The sequence below is a fragment of the Salmo salar genome, unplaced genomic scaffold (assembly GCF_905237065.1).
Source record: "Salmo salar unplaced genomic scaffold, Ssal_v3.1, whole genome shotgun sequence".
Taxonomy (NCBI): Eukaryota; Metazoa; Chordata; class Actinopteri; order Salmoniformes; family Salmonidae; genus Salmo; species Salmo salar.
Genome location: NW_025550111.1, coordinates 7,501 through 27,500, shown reverse-complemented (window position 1 = coordinate 27,500; position 20,000 = coordinate 7,501). Strand labels below are relative to the sequence as shown.

The following is a 20,000-nucleotide window of genomic DNA, read 5'->3' as shown; positions in this document are numbered from 1 at the left end:
CGGGTGTATTTAACCATTTAACCAGCTGGTAGCTGAACAGCGGTGTATTTAACCAGCTGGTAGCTGAACAGTGGGTGTATTTAACCAGCTGTTAGCTGAATAGCGGGTGTATTTAACCAGCTGGTAGCTGAACAGCGGGTGTATTTAACCAGCTGGTAGCTGAACAGTGGGTGTATTTAACCAGCTGGTAGCTGAACAGCGGGTGTATTTAACCATAACCAGCTGGTAGCTGAACAGTGGGTGTATTTAACCAGCTGGTAGCTGAACAGCGGGTGTATTTAACCAGCTGGTAGCCGAACAGTGGGTGTATTTAACCAGCTGGTAGCTGAACAGCGGGTGTATTTAACCATTTAACCAGCTGGTAGCTGAACAGCGGGTGTATTTAACCATTTAACCAGCTGGTAGCTGAACAGCGGGTGTATTTAACCAGCTGGTAGCTGAACAGTGGGTGTATTTAACCAGCTGTTAGCTGAACAGCGGGTGTATTTAACCAGCTGGTAGCTGAACAGTGGGTGTATTTAACCAGCTGGTAGCTGAACAGCGGGTGTATTTAACCATTTAACCAGCTGGTAGCTGAACAGCGGGTATATTTAACCATTTAACCAGCTGGTAGCTGAACAGCCGGTATATTTAACCATTTAACCAGCTGGTAGCTGAACAGCGGGTGTATTTAACCAGCTGGTAGCTGAACAGTGGGTGTATTTAACCAGCTGGTAGCTGAACAGTGGGTGTATTTAACCAGCTGTTAGCTGAACAGCGGGTGTATTTAACCAGCTGGTAGCTGAACAGTGGGTGTATTTAACCAGCTGGTAGCTGAACAGCGGGTGTATTTAACCATTTAACCAGCTGGTAGCTGAACAGCGGGTATATTTAACCATTTAACCAGCTGGTAGCTGAACAGCCGGTATATTTAACCATTTAACCAGCTGGTAGCTGAACAGCGGGTGTATTTAACCAGCTGGTAGCTGAACAGTGGGTGTATTTAACCAGCTGGTAGCTGAACAGTGGGTGTATTTAACCAGCTGGTAGCTGAACAGCGGGTGTATTTAACCAGCTGGTAGCTGAACAGCGGGTGTATTTAACCAGCTGGTAGCTGAACAGCGGGTATATTTAACCAGCTGGTAGCTGAACAGCGGGTGTATTTAACCAGCTGGTAGCTGAACAGCGGGTGTATTTAACCATTTAACCAGCTGGTTGCTGAACAGCGGGTGTATTTAACCAGCTGGTTGCTGAACAGCGGGTGTATTTAACCAGCTGGTAGCTGAACAGCGGGTGTATTTTACCAGCTGGTAGCTGAACAGTGGGTGTATTTAACCAGCTGGTAACTACCCAGGAGTCCTGCTGTTTAGTCCTGTTAGACCCTACACAGCTACTTGACTACCATTAACCTTGTGTATGCTCTCTCCCTCCCCTCCCTCTCACCATATCCCTCCTCCTCTCCCCGTCTCCCTTTCTCCCTCCTCTTCCTCCTCTCTCTCCCCCTCTCCTCCTCTCCCCTCTCCCCTTCTCCCTCCTCTCTCCCTCCTCTCTCCCCTTCTCCCTCCTCTCTCCCCCTCTCCTCTCCCTCTCCTCTTCCTCCTCTCTCTCCCCTCTCCCCTTCTCCCTCCTCTCTCCCCTTCTCCCTCCTCTCTCCCCTTCTCCCTCCTCTCTCCTCCTCTCTCCCCTCTCCTCTCCTCTCCTCTCTCCTCCCGTGGGCCTAACTCCAGTCTCATGTAAGTCTGATTAATAAATACCTCACTGTATGTATGTGTGTGTGTATTTAAATAGTAATCATTAATTGAATGAATTCTATATATTATTGACTTAGGCTTATCATTTAAATGTGTAAACTAACCTGCATGCTTTTTGTTTTCTGTGTAATTCAAACCCATCATTTCAAGTCAACTGTTATAATACAGTTATAATACAGTTATAATACAGTTATAATACACATTTTCTAAGAGGTGAAACATTCCTGATATATTTTGAACGCCGGGCCTCTGAACAACTCCGTACAACCGTTCACGATGAGTATTCAGAATGTTATGATGAGTATTCAGAATGTTACGATGAGTATTCAGAATGTTAACGATGAGTATTCAGAATGTTACGATGAGTATTCAGAATGTTACGATGAGTATTCAGAATGTTAACGATGAGTATTCAGAATGTTACGATGAGTATTCAGAATGTTAACGATGAGTATTCAGAATGTTAACGATGAGTATTCAGAATGTTACGATGAGTATTCAGAATGTTACGATGAGTATTCAGAATGTTAACGATGAGTATTCAGAATGTTTACAATGAGTATTCAGAATGTTAACGATGATGAGTATTCAGAATGTTAACGATGATGAGTATTCAGAATGTTACGATGAGTATTCAGAATGTTACGATGAGTATTCAGAATGTTAACGATGAGTATTCAGAATGTTACGATGAGTATTCAGAATGTTAACGATGAGTATTCAGAATGTTTACAATGAGTATTCAGAATGTTAACGATGATGAGTATTCAGAATGTTAACGATGATGAGTATTCAGAATGTTAACGATGATGAGTATTCAGAATGTTAACGATGATGAGTATTCAGAATGTTAACGATGATGAGTATTCAGAATGTTAACGATGATGAGTATTCAGAATGTTAACGATGAGTATTCAGAATGTTAACGATGAGTATTCACGATGAGTATTCAGAATGTTAACGATGAGTATTCAGAATGTTAACGATGAGTATTCAGAATGTTAACGATGAGTATTCAGAATGTTAACGATGAGTATTCAGAATGTTACGATGAGTATTCAGAATGTTAACGATGAGTATTCAGAATGTTAACGATGAGTATTCAGAATGTTAACGATGAGTATTCAGAATGTTACGATGAGTATTCAGAATGTTACGATGAGTATTCAGAATGTTAACGATGAGTATTCAGAATGTTAACGATGAGTATTCAGAATGTTAACGATGAGTATTCAGAATGTTAAGGATGAGTATTCAGAATGTTAACGTTGAGTATTCAGAATGTTAACGATGGGTATTCAGAATGTTACGATGAGTATTCAGAATGTTATACTCATATCTACTCCTGGAGAGAACAGCTTTAGTCTCTACTATACTCATATCTACTTTATGCTACTACACTCACACACACACAATACTCAGCTATGGTTTCACTCAACAATATAGAGAGACAGAGGACTTTAGATTTATATGAATATATATATATATATATATATATATATACACAGTACCGGTCAAAAGTTTAGACACATATTTTTACTATTTTCTACATTGTAGAATAATAAAACTATGAAATAACCCCCCAAAAAGTGTTAAACAAATCAAAATCTCTGTGTGTGTCTGGTCCTGTAGTCCTCTGTCTCTCTGTCTGGTCCTGTAGTCCTCTGTCTCTCTGTCTGGTCCTGTAGTCCTCTGTCTCCCCATCTATCTGCGTAACCATGGTAACACCCCCTTGACCTCTGACCCTCTAGTGGACAACCAGCACATGCTGCACTACATTCGAGACAAGACAGCGGTCCCCTACTTCAGTAACCTGGTCTGGTTCATCGGCTCCCACGTCATCGAGCTGGACAAGTGTGTTCAGACGGACCAAGAGTGAGTACACACACACACACACACACACACACACACACACACACAAAGATATACACACACACATAAAGATACACACACACACACAAAGATATACACACACACACACACACATACACACACACACATAAAGGCACACACACATAAAGGCACACAAAGACACACACACACACATTTAAACACACACACACACACACATAAAGACACACACACACACACACACACACACATAAACACACACACGGCAGCAACGTCATCAAACTGGACCAAATGTTTTCAGTCCTTTTTCATTCTACTAACTGTTATCATTTAGCTTCTCATACATTTCAATAGAACGTGCTGGATACCTTCAGATGGGTCATTCTCACTGTGTCCACTACGTTATCTATCCTTCAGATGGGTCATTCTCACTGTGTCCACTACGTTATCTATCCTTCAGATGGGTCATTCTCACTGCGTCCACTAGGTTATCTATCCTTCAGATGGGTCATTCTCACTGCGTCCACTAGGTTATCTATCCTTCAGATGGGTCATTCTCACTGCGTCCACTACGTTATCTATCTATCCTTCAGATGGGTCATTCTCACTGTGTCCACTAGGTTATCTAACCTTCAGATGGGTCATTCTCACTGCGTCCACTAGGTTATCTATCCTTCAGATGGGTCATTCTCACTGTGTCCACTACGTTATCTATCCTTCAGATGGGTCATTCTCACTGCGTCCACTAGGTTATCTATCCTTCAGATGGGTCATTCTCACTGCGTCCACTACGTTATCTATCTATCCTTCAGATGGCTCATTCTCACTGTGTCCACTAGGTTATCTATCCTTCAGATGGGTCATTCTCACTGCGTCCACTAGGTTATCTATCCTTCAAATGGGTCATTCTCACTGTGTCCACTAGGTTATCTATCCTTCAGATGGGTCATTCTCACTGTGTCCACTACGTTATCTATCCTTCAGATGGGTCATTCTCACTGTGTCCACTACGTTATCTAACCTTCAGATGGGTCATTCTCACTGCGTCCACTAGGTTATCTATCCTTCAGATGGGTCATTCTCACTGCGTCCACTAGGTTATCTATCCTTCAGATGGGTCATTCTCACTGTGTCCACTACGTTATCTATCTATCCTTCAGATGGGTCATTCTCACTGTGTCCACTAGGTTATCTATCCTTCAGATGGGTCACTCTCACTGCGTCCACTGGTTTATCTATCCTTCAGATGGGTCATTCTCACTGCGTCCACTAGGTTATCTATCCTTCAGATGGGTCATTCTCACTGTGTCCACTACGTTATCTATCTATCCTTCAGATGGGTCATTCTCACTGTGTCCACTAGGTTATCTATCCTTCAGATGGGTCACTCTCACTGCGTCCACTGGTTTATCTATCCTTCAGATGGGTCATTCTCACTGCGTCCACTAGGTTATCTATCCTTCAGATGGGTCATTCTCACTGTGTCCACTACGTTATCTATCTATCCTTCAGATGGGTCATTCTCACTGTGTCCACTAGGTTATCTATCCTTCAGATGGGTCACTCTCACTGCGTCCACTGGGTTATCTATCCTTCAGATGGGTCATTCTCACTGTGTCCACTGGGTTATCTATCCTTCAGATGGGTCATTCTCACTGCGTCCACTAGGTTATCTATCCTTCAGATGGGTCATTCTCACTGTGTCCACTAGGTTATCTATCCTTCAGATGGGTCATTCTCACTGTGTCCACTAGGTTATCTATCCTTCAGATGGGTCATTCTCACTGTGTCCACTGGGTTATCTATCCTTCAGATGGGTCATTCTCACTGCGTCCACTAGGTTATCTAACCTTCAGATGGGTCATTCTCACTGTGTCCACTACGTTATCTATCTAACCTTCAGATGGGTCATTCTCACTGTGTCCACTAGGTTATCTATCTATCCTTCAGATGGGTCATTCTCACTGTGTCCACTACGTTATCTAACCTTCAGATGGGTCATTCTCACTGTGTCCACTACGTTATCTAACCTTCAGATGGGTCATTCTCACTGTGTCCACTACGTTATCTATCTAACCTTCAGATGGGTCATTCTCACTGCGTCCACTAGGTTATCTATCCTTCAGATGGGTCATTCTCACTGTGTCCACTACGTTATCTATCTAACCTTCAGATGGGTCATTCTCACTGTGTCCACTACGTTATCTATCTAACCTTCAGATGGGTCATTCTCACTGTGTCCACTAGGTTATCTATCTAACCTTCAGATGGGTCATTCTCACTGTGTCCACTAGGTTATCTATCTAACCTTCAGATGGGTCATTCTCACTGTGTCCACTAGGTTATCTATCTAACCTTCAGATGGGTCATTCTCACTGTGTCCACTAGGTTATCTATCTAACCTTCAGATGGGTCATTCTCACTGTGTCCACTACGTTATCTATCTAACCTTCAGATGGGTCATTCTCACTGTGTCCACTACGTTATCTATCTAACCTTCAGATGGGTCATTCTCACTGTGTCCACTACGTTATCTATCCTTCAGATGGGTCATTCTCACTGCGTCCACTACGTTATCTATCCTTCAGATGGGTCATTCTCACTGCGTCCACTACGTTATCTATCCTTCAGATGGGTCATTCTCACTCTGTCCACTACGTTATCTATCCTTCAGATGGGTCATTCTCACTGCGTCCACTGGGTTATCTATCTATCCTTCAGATGGGTCATTCTCACTGTGTCCACTAGGTTATCTATCCTTCAGATGGGTCATTCTCACTGTGTCCACTACGTTATCTATCTAACCTTCAGATGGGTCATTCTCACTGTGTCCACTACGTTATCTATCCTTCAGATGGGTCATTCTCACTCTGTCCACTACGTTATCTATCCTTCAGATGGGTCATTCTCACTGCGTCCACTGGGTTATCTATCTATCCTTCAGATGGGTCATTCTCACTGTGTCCACTAGGTTATCTATCCTTCAGATGGGTCATTCTCACTGTGTCCACTACGTTATCTATCTAACCTTCAGATGGGTCATTCTCACTGTGTCCACTACGTTATCTATCCTTCAGATGGGTCATTCTCACTGTGTCCACTACGTTATCTATCTATCCTTCAGATGGGTCATTCTCACTGTGTCCACTAGGTTATCTATCCTTCAGATGGGTCATTCTCACTGTGTCCACTACGTTATCTAACCTTCAGATGGGTCATTCTCACTGTGTCCACTAGGTTATCTATCCTTCAGATGGGTCATTCTCACTGTGTCCACTACGTTATCTAACCTTCAGATGGGTCATTCTCACTGTGTCCACTAGGTGTCAGTGTTGTCTCAGTTTAGACTTTCTACCTGTCAGAGAGATCAGATGAAGATATTGTCCTCTTGGGGAAGGTTGTGTTTGCACTGCAGCCTTGGGTATACATTCAGATACACGCTGTTACAGACCAGATCAATACACACTGTTACAGACCAGATCAATACACACTGTTACAGACCAGATCAATACACACTGTTACAGACCAGATCAATACACACTGTTACAGACCAGATCAATACAGACCAGATCATTACACACTGTTACAGACCAGATCAATACACACTGTTACAGACCAGATCAATACACACTGTTACAGACCAGATCAATACAGACCAGATCATTACACACTGTTACAGACCAGATCAATACACACTGTTACAGACCAGATCAATACACACTGTTACAGACCAGATCAATACACACTGTTACAGACCAGATCAATACAGACCAGATCATTACACACTGTTACAGACCAGATCAATACACACTGTTACAGACCAGATCAATACACACTGTTACAGACCAGATCAATACAGACCAGATCATTACACACTGTTACAGACCAGATCAATACACACTGTTACAGACCAGATCAATACACACTGTTACAGACCAGATCAATACACACTGTTACAGACCAGATCAATACACACTGTTACAGACCAGATCAATACACACTGTTACAGACCAGATCAATACACACTGTTACAGACCAGATCAATACACACTGTTTCAGACCAGATCAATACAGACCAGATCATTACACACTGTTACAGACCAGATCAATACACACTGTTACAGACCAGATCATTACACACTGTTACAGACCAGATCAATACACACTGTTACAGACCAGATCAATACACACTGTTTCAGACCAGATCAATACAGACCAGATCAATACACACTGTTACAGACCAGATCAATACACACTGTTACAGACCAGATCAATACACACTGTTACAGACCAGATCAATACACACTGTTACAGACCAGATCAATACACACTGTTACAGACCAGATCAATACACACTGTTACAGACCAGATCATTACACACTGTTACAGACCAGATCAATACACACTGTTACAGACCAGATCAATACACACTGTTACAGACCAGATCAATACACACTGTTACAGACCAGATCAATACACACTGTTACAGACCAGATCAATACACACTGTCACAGACCAGATCAATACACACTGTTACAGACCAGATCAATACACACTGTTACAGACCAGATCAATACACGCTGTTACAGACCAGATCAATACACACTGTTACAGACCAGATCAATACACACTGTTACAGACCAGATCAATACACACTGTTACAGACCAGATCAATACACACTGTTACAGACCCCCTCTCCCCCTCTCCAGGCATCGTAACAGCTCTCCTCTCCCCCCTCTCCCCCTCTCCAGACATCGTAACAGCTCTCCTCTCCCCCCTCTCCCCCCTCCCCCTCTCCAGACACCGTAACAGCTCTCCTCTCCCCCCTCTCCCCCTCTCCAGGCACCGTAACAGCTCTCCTCTCCCCCCTCTCCCCCTCTCTAGGCACCGTAACAGCTCTCCTCTCCCCCTCTCCCCCCTCTCCCCCTCTCCAGGCATCGTAACAGCTCTCCTCTCCCCCCTCTCCCCTCTCTCCCCCTCCAGGCACCGTAACAGCTCTCCTCTCCCCCCTCTCCCCCTCTCCAGACATCGTAACAGCGCTCCTCTCCCCCTCTCCCCCTCTCCAGACATCGTAACAGCTCTCCTCTCCCCCTCTCCCCCTCTCCCCCTCTCCAGGCATCGTAACAGCTCTCCTCTCCCCCCTCTCCCCCTCTCCCCCTCTCCCCCCTCCAGGCATCGTAACAGCTCTCCTCTCCCCTCTCCCCCTCTCCCCCTCTCCCCCCTCCAGGCATCGTAACAGCTCTCCTCTCCCCCTCCAGGCATCATAACAGCTCTCCTCTCCCCCCTCTCCCCTCTCCAGGCATCGTAACAGGGGGAAGCTGAGTGACTTGGTAGCAGAGCATCTGGATCATCTCCACTACCTGAACGATATCCTGACTATCAACTGCGAGTTCCTCAACGACGTCCTGACAGACCACCTCCTCAACCGTCTCTTCCTGCCTCTCTACGTCTTCTCTCTGGTCTGCCCTGAACAGGTAGGTGGAGGGGTGTGTGTGTGTGTGTGTGTGTGTGTGTGTGTGTGTGTGTGTGTGTGTGTGTGTGTACACGGTGTAACCAATACTAAAGTGTACCTGACATGTTGTCTGTCTGTGTTTCAGTCTGAAGATCGTAAGATCAACCCTCAGGTGTCCCTTAACCTACTGTCACAGGTATGTATACACACACACACACACACACACACACACACACACACCACACACACACACACACACACACACACACACACACACACACACACACACTCTCATCTCATCTCACCTCATTACATCTCACCTCATCTCACCTCATCACACCTCACCACATCACACCTCACCACATCACACCACATCACATCTCACCTCATTACCTCACACCTCATTACATCTCACCTCACCACATCACACCTCACCACATCTCACCTCACCACATCTCACCTCATCACACCTCACCACATCTCACCTCATCACACCTCACCACACCTCATCAAACCACACCTCATCACATCTGCCAAGCTTGTTTGATGAGGTGAGATGTGATGTGATGAGGTGAGATGTGCGGTGTGATGGGGTGAGGTGTGATGAGGTATGGTGTGATGAGGTGTGATGCGGTTTGATGAGGTGAGAAGTGATGTGATGAGGTGTGATGTGATGTGATGTGATGTGATGAGGTGAGATGTGATGTGATGAGGTGAGATGTAATGAGGTGAGATGTGATGGGGTGTGATGAGGTATGATGTGGTGAGGTGTGATGAGGTGTGATGAGGTGAGATGTGGTGAGGTGTGATGTGAGAGATGTGATGAGGTGTGATGTGAGATGAGGTGAGATGTGATGAGGTGAGATGTGATGTGGTGTGATGAGGTGTGGTTTGATGAGGTGTGATGTAATGAGGTGAGATGTGATGGGGTGAGGTGTGATGGGACCTCACCACAGGGATACTGCCACCACCATGCTTCACCGTAGGGATACTGCCACCACCATGCTTCACCATAGGGATACTGCCACCACCATGCTTCACCGTAGGGATGCTGCCACCACCATGCTTCACCGTAGGGATACTGCCACCACCATGCTTCACCATAGGGATACTGCCACCACCATGCTTTACCGTAGGCATACTGCCACCAACATGCTTCACCGTAGGGATGCTGCCACCACCATGCTTCACCGTAGGGATACTGCCACCACCATGCTTCACCGTAGGGATACTGCCACCACCATGCTTCACCGTAGGGATGCTGCCACCACCATGCTTCACCGTAGGGATACTGCTACCACCATGCTTCACCATAGGGATACTGCCACCACCGTGCTTCACCATAGGGATACTGCCACCACCGTGCTTCACCGTAGGGATACTGCCACCACCATGCTTCACCGTAGGGATACTGCCACCACCATGCTTCACCGTAGGGATGCTGCCACCACCATGCTTCACCGTAGGGATACTGCTACCACCATGCTTCACCATAGGGATACTGCCACCACCGTGCTTCACCATAGGGATACTGCCACCACCGTGCTTCACCGTAGGGATACTGCCACCACCATGCTTCACCGTAGGGATACTGCCACCACCATGCTTCACCGTAGGGATGGACATACAGAGGTAAAACTGCATATGAACGTTGTTATTTTGGTTGGGTGTATCTCTAGGTGTTTCTCATCATCCACTACCAGCCGCTGGTCAACTCTCTGGCTGAAGTCATCTTCAATGGAGACCTGTCTGTCTTCACACAACACAAGAACACGGTGAGTACACACACACACACACACACACACACACACACACACACACACACACACACACATATATATATATACACTGCTCAAAAAAATAAAGGGAACACTTAAACAACACAATGTAACTCCAAGTCAATCACACTTCTGTGAAATCAAACTGTCCAGTTAGGAAGCAACACTGATTGACAATACATTTCACATGCTGTTGTGCAAATGGAATAGACAACAGGTGGAAATTATAGGCAATTAGCAAGACACCCCCAATAAAGGAGTGGTTCTGCAGGTGGGGACCACAGACCACTTCTCAGTTCCTATGCTTCCTGGCTGATGTTTTGGTCACTTTTGAATGCTGGGGGTGCTTTCACTCTAGTGGTAGCATGAGACGGAGTCTACAACCCACACAAGTGGCTCAGGTAGTGCAGCTCATCCAGGATGGCACATCAATGCGAGCTGTGGCAAGAAGGTTTGCTGTGTCTGTCAGCGTAGTGTCCAGAGCATGGAGGCGCTACCAGGAGACAGGCCAGTACATCAGGAGACGTGGAAGAGGCCGTAGGAGGGCAACAACCCAGCAGCAGGACCGCTACCTCCGCCTTTGTGCAAGGAGGAGCAGGAGGAGCACTGCCAGAGCCCTGCAAAATGACCTCCAGCAGGCCACAAATGTGCATGTGTCTGCTCAAACGGTCAGAAACAGACTCCATGAGGGTGGTATGAGGGCCCGACGTCCACAGGTGGGGGTTGTGCTTACAGCCCAACACCGTGCAGGACGTTTGGCATTTGCCAGAGAACACCAAGATTGGCAAATTCGCCACTGGCGCCCTGTGCTCTTCACAGATGAAAGCAGGTTCACACTGAGCACGTGACAGACGTGACAGAGTCTGGAGACGCCGTGGAGAACGTTCTGCTGCCTGCAACATCCTCCAGCATGACCGGTTTGGCGGTGGGTCAGTCATGGTGTGGGGTGGCATTTCTTTGGGGGCCGCACAGCCCTCCATGTGCTCGCCAGAGGTAGCCTGACTGCCATTAGGTACCGAGATGAGATCCTCAGACCCCTTGTGAGACCATATGCTGGTGCGGTTGGCCCTGGGTTCCTCCTAATGCAAGACAATGCTAGACCTCATGTGGCTGGAGTGTGTCAGTAGTTCCTGCAAGAGGAAGGCATTGATGCTATGGACTGGCCCGCCCGTTCCCCAGACCTGAATCCAATTGAGCACATCTGGGACATCATGTCTTGCTCCATCCACCAACGCCACATTGCACCACAGACTGTCCAGGAATTGGCGGATGCTTTAGTCCAGGTCTGGGAGGAGATCCCTCAGGAGACCATCTGCCACCTCATCAGGAGCATGCCCAGGCGTTGTAGGGAGGTCATACAGGCACGTGGAGGCCACACACACTACTGAGCCTCAATTTGACTTGTTTTAAGGACATTACATCAAAGTTGGATCAGCCTGTAGTGTGGTTTTCCACTTTAATTTTGAGTGTGACTCCAAATCCAGACCTCCATGGGTTGATACATTGGATTTCCATTGATTCTTTTTGTGTGATTTTGTTGTCAGCACATTCAACTATGTGAAGAAAAAAGTATTTAATAAGATAATTTCTTTCATTCAGATATAGGATGTGTATGTTTAAGTGTTCCCTTTATTTTTTTGAGCAGTATATATATATATATATATATATATATACACACACACACATACAGTGACCTTCGGAAAGTATTCAGACCCCTTAACTTTTTCCACATTTTGTTACGTTACAGCCTTTTCTAAAATGTATTAAATTGTTTTTTTCCCCTCATCAATCTACACACAGTAGCCCATACTGACATCACAATACCCCATAATGACATCACAATACCCCATAATGACATCACAATACCCCATAATGACGAAGCAAAAACTTTATTTATTTTTTTGGGGGGGGGGGAAACATAAGTATTCATGACCCTTTACTCAGTACTTTGTTAAAGCACCTTTGTCAGCGATTACAGCCTTGAGTCTTCTTGGGTATGATGCTACAAGCTTGGCACACCTGTATTTGGGGAGTTTCTCCCATTCTTCTCTGCAGATGCTCTCAAGCTCTGTCAGGTTGGATTGGGAGTGTCCCTGCACGGCTATTGTCAGGTCTCTCCAGAGATGTTCGAACAGGTTAAAGTCTGGGCTCTGGCTGAGCCACTCCTGGACATTCAGAGGCTTGTCCCGAAGCCACTCCTGTATTGTCTTTGTTGTGTGCTTCGCCCCAGTCTGAGATCCTGAGGGCTCTGAAGCAGGTTTTCATCAAGGATCTCTGTTCTTTGTTCCTTTCATCTTTCCCTCAATCCTGACTAGTCTCCCAGTCCCTGCCGCTGAAAAACATCCCCACAGCATGATGCTGTCACCACCATGCTTCACCGTAGGGATGGTGCCAGGTTTCCTCCAGACGTGACTCTTGGCATTCAGGCCAAAGAGTTCAATCTTGGTTTCATCAGACCAGAGAATCTTATTTCTCATAGTCAGAGTCCTTTAGGTGCCTTTTGGAAAAGTCAAAGTGGGCTGTCATGTGCCTTTCACTGAGGAGTGGCTTCTGTCTTGTCACTCTACCATAAAGGCCTGATTGGTGGAGTGCTGTTGAAGACATTACTATTCAGACACATCTGTTATTCACATCACATGAAGATATTATCATTCAGACTCATCTGTTATTCACATCACATGAAGACATTATCATTCAGACTCATCTGTTATTCACATCACATGAAGACATTATCATTCAGACACATTGCTTCTGTTATTCACATCTCATTCAGACATTATCATTCAGACATTATCATTCAGACACATCTGTTATTCAAACCAACATGAAGACATCATCATTCAGACATTATCATTCAGACATTATCATTCAGACATGATCATTCAGACATTATCATTCAGACATGATCATTCAGACATGATCATTCAGACATTATCATTCAGACATTATCATTCAGACATTATCATTCAGACATTATCATTCAGACATTATCATTCAGACATGATCATTCAGACATGATCATTCAGACATTATCATTCAGACATGATCATTCAGACACATTGCATCTGTTATTCTCCCACTCCTTTTCTCTCGTCTCTCTCCATTGTGAATAGATGAAATTACACATTTACCAGTTTTTATTTTATTTGAATATTTAAAACAATTATTTACTGAACAAACGGTAAGATAATTCTCTCCTGCTAATGCTGTGTTGTTTCATGGTATCCACTCTAGCACCCTGCAGCTAATCTGGGCGTATGGTTTTACTAGATATATCTGGAGCAAACAACTGGTTGACTTTGTGCTTTTGAAACGGTACAGCTGGTGTTCCAGTAACAGGATGTAGGGTGGTTGTAACTGTGCTAGAGAGCAGTAGAACAAAGGCCTCAGTGGCCCTTAGACATCCTGGCATCTGGGAAATTAGGCCAGGTTCCTGGGGGGTTAAGATAAGGTGCAGATAAAGACAGGATGAACCCAAGGTGGCTTATGGTCCCCCCCCCGTCCCCCCAATCTATATGGGGGTGGAGGAACCAAGCATTCTGGGTATTAGCTATCTAAACTGTGTATTGTCTGTAAAGGGTATGGCTCTCAGCCTAACAGTCAGTCAAGACTTTTGCGCTGACGGTTTCGTGTGTGTGTGTGTGTGTGTGTGTGTGTGTGTGTGTGTGTGTGTGTGTGTGTGTGTTTGTATGTACAGTTGAAGTCGGAAGTTTACATACACCTTCGCCAAATACATTTAAACTCAGTTTTTCACAATTCCTGACATTTAATCCTAGTAAAAATGCCCTGTTTTAAGTCAGTTAGGATCACCACTTTATTTTAAAGATGTGAAATGTCAGAATAATAGTAGAGAGAATGATTTATTTCAGCTTTTATTTCTTTCATCATATTCCCAGTGGGTCTGAAGTTTACATACACTCAATTAGTATTTGGTAGCATTGCCTTTAAATTGTTTACCTTGGGTCAAACGTTTCAGGTAGCCTTCCACAAGCTTCCCACAATAAATTGGGTGAATTTTGGCCCATTCCTCCTGACAGAGCTGGTGTAACCGAGTCAGGTTTGTAGGCCTCCTTGCTCACACACACTTTTTCAGTTCTGCCCACAAATGTTCTATGGGATTGAGGTCAGGGCTTTGTGATGGCCACTCCAATACCTTGACTTTGTTGTCCTTAAGCCATTTTGCCACAACTTTGGAAGTATGCTTAAGGTCATTGTCCATTTGGAAGATCCATTTGTGACCAAGCTTTAACTTCCTGACTGAAGTCTTGAGATGCTGCTTCAATATATCCACATCATTTTCCTTCCTCATGATGCCATCTATTTTGTGAAGTGCACCAGTCCCTCCTGCAGCAAACCTTCCCCACAACATGATGCTGCAACCCCCGTGCTTCACGGTTGGGATGGTGTTCTTCGGCTTGCAAGCCTCCCCCTTTTTCCTCCAAACATAACGATGCTCATTATGGCCAAACAGTTCTTGTATTGTTTAATCAGACCAGAGGACATTTCTCCAAAAAGTATGATCTTTGTCCCCATGTGCAGTTGCAAACCGTAGTCTGGCTTTTTTATGGTGGTTTTGGAGCAGTGGCTTCTTCCTTGCTGAGCGGCCTTTCAGGTTATGTCGATACAGGACTCATTTTACTGTGGATATAGATACTTTTGTACCTGTTTCCTCCAGCATCTTCACAAGGTCATTTGCTGTTGTTCTGGGATTGATTTGCACTTTTCTCACCAAAGTAAGTTCATCTCTAGGAGACAGAACGTGTCTCCTTCCTGAGCGGTATGACGGCTGCTTGGTCCCATGGTGTTTATACTTGGGTACTATTGTTTGTACAGATGAACGTGGTACCTTCAGGCGTTTGGAAATTGTTCCCAAGGATGAACCAGACTTGTGGAGGTCTACAATCTTTTTTTCTTCTGAGGTCTTGGCTGATTTCTTTTGATTTTCCCATGATGTCAAGCAAAGAGGCACTGAGTTTGAAGGTAGGCCTTGAAATACATCCACAGGTACACCTCCAATGGACTCAAAATATGTCAATTAGCCTATCAGAAGCTTCTAAAGCCATGACATCATTTCCTGGAATTTTTCAAGCTATTTTAAGGCACAGTCAACTTAGTGTATGTAAACTTCTGACCCACTGGAATTGTGATACAGTGAATTATAAGTGAAATAATCTGCCTGTGAACAATTGTTGACAAAATGACTTTGTGTCATGCACAAAGTAGATGTCCTAACCGACTTGCCAAAACTATAGTTTGTTAACAAAACATTTGTGGAGTGGTTGAAAAACGAGTTTTAATGACATCAACCTAAGTGTATGTACACTTCCCACTTCAACTGTGTCTATCTCTCGCTCTTACATCAGGTGTGTAACACACACACACACACACACACACACACACACACACACACACACACACACACACACACGGTGTTCATTTCTGCGTCATAATTTGTTTTGGTAACAACACGGCCTCTCTCACTGGTGAAGAACATGCGATGTGACTGTCTTGCGTGTGTCTTACGTGTGTGTGGTCTGTGGCTATCATTTTCCTTCTTCTAAACGTGAGTGGTTTACCAGAACCTGCTTGCTGCAGACTGGCTGTACACCTGCTGCGCAAGCACACACACACACACACACACGCACACACACACACGCACACCTTCAATGCAACAAAACGTGGTTCCTAGAATGTGGTGCAGTTTTAAAAGTGGAGGATTGTTTGTGTACGTGACTGTAATCTCTAATTGGTGATGTGTCTGCTACAGTAGCATTCGGGAAAAGTATTCAGACCCCTTGACTTTTTCCACGTTTTATTACATTAATAAATCCTTATTTTAAAATGGATTAAATTGTTTTTACCCCTCCACCCCCCTCCTCATCAATCTACACACAATACAACATAATAACAAAGTAAAAAACAGGTTTCTTGACATTTTAGCAAATGTATTAAAATAAAATAAAAAACTGAAATATCACATTAAGGTTGTTTATACCATATGTAAATTCATTCACACATACGTTCATTAATTAATTAATTAATTCACTTCCTTATGGGATGGAAAGTAGACTGTTGTCCGTTGTCTGCACCAGGAAGATCCAGATCATTTTTAAAAGGGGGGGGGGATTTCTTCCAGCTGAAAACATGTCGTTGTTTATGTAAAATTATATCTAGAGGAGATAAAGAGATTATTATTATTACACACACACCATCACCCCCACACCTCCAAACACCAGGGACCTGTTTACTCTAAACTCACACCAGCTTAACAGGCCTCTTCTCAGCAGGCGAGATCACTTCCTGTTAGCAGTGGTGTATTGTGGTTAATGGATGACAGCCTTAGACGAAATGACAGGCCGAAGATTAGAAGATGAACCAACCACACACACACACACACACACACACACACTGTGGTCACGTAGCTCAACTCGGGCCTAGATATTCTCGTCTTCCATTGACTGTTACTGTCAGTCAATGGAAGACTGTTCTGTTCTGTGGTGGGTCCTGTTAAAACTCTTACTGGAAGAACTTGACTGGCCTGCACAGAGTCCTAACCTTAACCCCATGGAAGTTCTTTGGGATGAATTGGAACTGTCCTCTGGTTGGCCACTTGTTGTTGATCAGTAGCTAATAAACTGATCCAGGAACTGTCCTCTGGTTGGCCAACTGATCCAGGAACTGTCCTCTGATTGGCCAACTGATCCAGGAACTGTCCTCTGGTTGGCCAACTGATCCAGGAACTGTCCTCTGGTTGGCCACTTGTTGTTGATCAGTAGCTAACAAACAGACTATACAAAATGGAGACAGAACTCACCACCCAGACTAAACAAAATGGAGACAGAACTCACCACCCAGACTATACAAAGTTACAAAGTCCTTGACTGTCTTTCATCTATGAGCATTGTGTGTTTAACATTTTCGCTCTCTCCCTCCCTCCCTCCCTCCCTCCCTCCCTCCCTCCCTCCCTCCCTCCCTCCCTCCCTCCCTCCCTCCCTCGCTCTCTCCCTCTCCCTCCCTCCCTCCCTCCCTCCCTCCCTCCCTCCCTCCCTCCCTCCCTCCCTCCCTCCCTCCCTCCCTCCCTCCCTCCCTCCCTCTCTCTCTCTCTCCCCATCTCTCTCTCTCTCCCCGCATCCCTCTCTCCCTCCCTCCCTTCCTTCCTTCCTTCCTCTGTCTCTCCAGGTCAGTGCAGGCGTCCGTCGCTTCACCAAGCCTCCTGAGTCTCTGGAGCGGTCTCTGGAGCTGTCCTGCAATCGGGGGCGCAAGCGAGCCCAGAAACGCCCCAACTATAAGAACCTGGGAGAAGAGGAGGAAGAGGAGAGGCCGGGAGGAGGAGAGGAGGGCTTGGAGGACAGCGAGAGGGAGAGGGAGAAGGCTAAAGGTACAGAAGGGAGCAGTAAGGGAAGCAGCAGGACAAGTGGGGAGATGGAAGGTGAGTGTGAGTGTGTGTACAGGACAGGAGAACTACATATCCCATCACCACCCTGTGATTACCTACCCAGTAGCCAGTGCGGCAGTGGCCCTCCTCTCCAAACTGTCACCCTCTGAAATAAATTATAAAAAATACCTCAATAGATTAAATTCTAGTCAAATGAATATAAAACGCAGACCTGTAGATCAGTATCTCGCTGTCTTCTCCCTGAAGACTGAATTAATAGGTCCGTTTTTTTCATCTGAACACTAAAATCCAGTTTGGAGACTAAGCCTGTCACTGTCACTCACTACGGTCTCCACGGTTACAACTGTCACTACCCGCGGTCTCCCACGGTTACGCCTGCGGTCTCCTCCCCCCCCCCCCCCCGGTCTCCACTGTGACACCATTTCACCCTGTGCTCCTCACCTCTCCGCCTGTCTCTCATCTCTCCTGGTGTTTTCACATGACTACATTATTACGATTCATATCCCCCACCCATATGACAGGCTGTGTGTCCTGGTGGTGTAATAACAGGCTGTGTGTTCTGGTGGTGTAATAACAGGCTGTGTGTTTTATTGGTGTAATAACAGGCTGTGTGTCCTGGTGGTGTAATAACAGGCTGTGTGTCCTGGTGGTGTAATAACAGGCTGTGTGTTTTATTGGTGTAATAACAGGCTGTGTGTCCTGGTGGTGTAATAACAGGCTGTGTGTTCTGGTGGTGTAATAACAGGCTGTGTGTTTTAGTGTAATAACAGGCTGTGTGTTATAGTGTAATAACAGGCTGTGTGTTATAGTGTAATAACAGGCTGTGTGTCCTGGTGGTGTAATAACAGGCTGTGTGTCCTGGTGGTGTAATAACAGGCTTTGTGTCCTGGTGGTGTAATAACAGGCTGTGTGTCCTGGTGGTGTAATAACAGGCTGTGTGTCCTGGTGGTGTAATAACAGGCTGTGTGTTCTGGTGGTGTAATAACAGGCTGTGTGTTCTGGTGGTGTAATAACAGGCTGTGTGTTTTAGTGGTGTAATAACAGGCTGTGTGTCCTGGTGGTGTAATAACAGGCTGTGTGTTCTGGTGGTGTAATAACAGGCTGTGTGACCTGGTGGTGTAATAACAGGCTGTGTGTCCTGGTGGTGTAATAACAGGCTGTGTGTCCTGGTGGTGTAATAACAGGCTGTGTGTCCTGGTGGTGTAATAACAGGCTGTGTGTCCTGGTGGTGTAATAACAGGCTGTGTGTCCTGGTGGTGTAATAACAGGCTGTGTGTCCTGGTGGTGTAATAACAGGCTGTGTGACCTGGTGGTGTAATAACAGGCTGTGTGTCCTGGTGGTGTAATAACAGGCTGTGTGTCCTGGTGGTGTAATAACAGGCTGTGTGTTTTAGTGGTGTAATAACAGGCTGTGTGTCCTGGTGGTGTAATAACAGGCTGTGTGTTCTGGTGGTGTAATAACAGGCTGTGTGTTTTAGTGTAATAACAGGCTGTGTGTTTTAGTGGTGTAATAACAGGCTGTGTGTCCTGGTGGTGTAATAACAGGCTGTGTGTCCTGGTGGTGTAATAACAGGCTGTGTGTTCTGGTGGTGTAATAACAGGCTGTGTGTTCTGGTGGTGTAATAACAGGCTGTGTGTTCTGGTGGTGTAATAACAGGCTGTGTGTTTTAGTGTAATAACAGGCTGTGTGTTATAGTGTAATAACAGGCTGTGTGTCCTGGTGGTGTAATAACAGGCTGTGTGTCCTGGTGGTGTAATAACAGGCTGTGTGTCCTGGTGGTGTAATAACAGG

At 45.4% G+C, this 20,000-nt stretch overlaps 1 protein-coding gene across 1 annotated transcript in view; it reads left to right on the top strand.

Annotated features, from left to right (window-relative positions):
* The window catches only part of LOC106592203 (C-type lectin domain containing 16A), a gene marked incomplete at its 3' end in the record, with an annotated part of 39,116 nt that overhangs the window by 11,676 nt on the left and 7,440 nt on the right, over positions 1 to 20,000 (top strand). Inside the window, 6 exon segments of the mRNA XM_045713653.1 lie at positions 1,707 to 1,712; positions 3,482 to 3,605; positions 8,882 to 9,056; positions 9,180 to 9,230; positions 10,714 to 10,809; positions 17,992 to 18,241. Coding sequence (XP_045569609.1) covers positions 1,707 to 1,712; positions 3,482 to 3,605; positions 8,882 to 9,056; positions 9,180 to 9,230; positions 10,714 to 10,809; positions 17,992 to 18,241 — 702 coding nt within the window.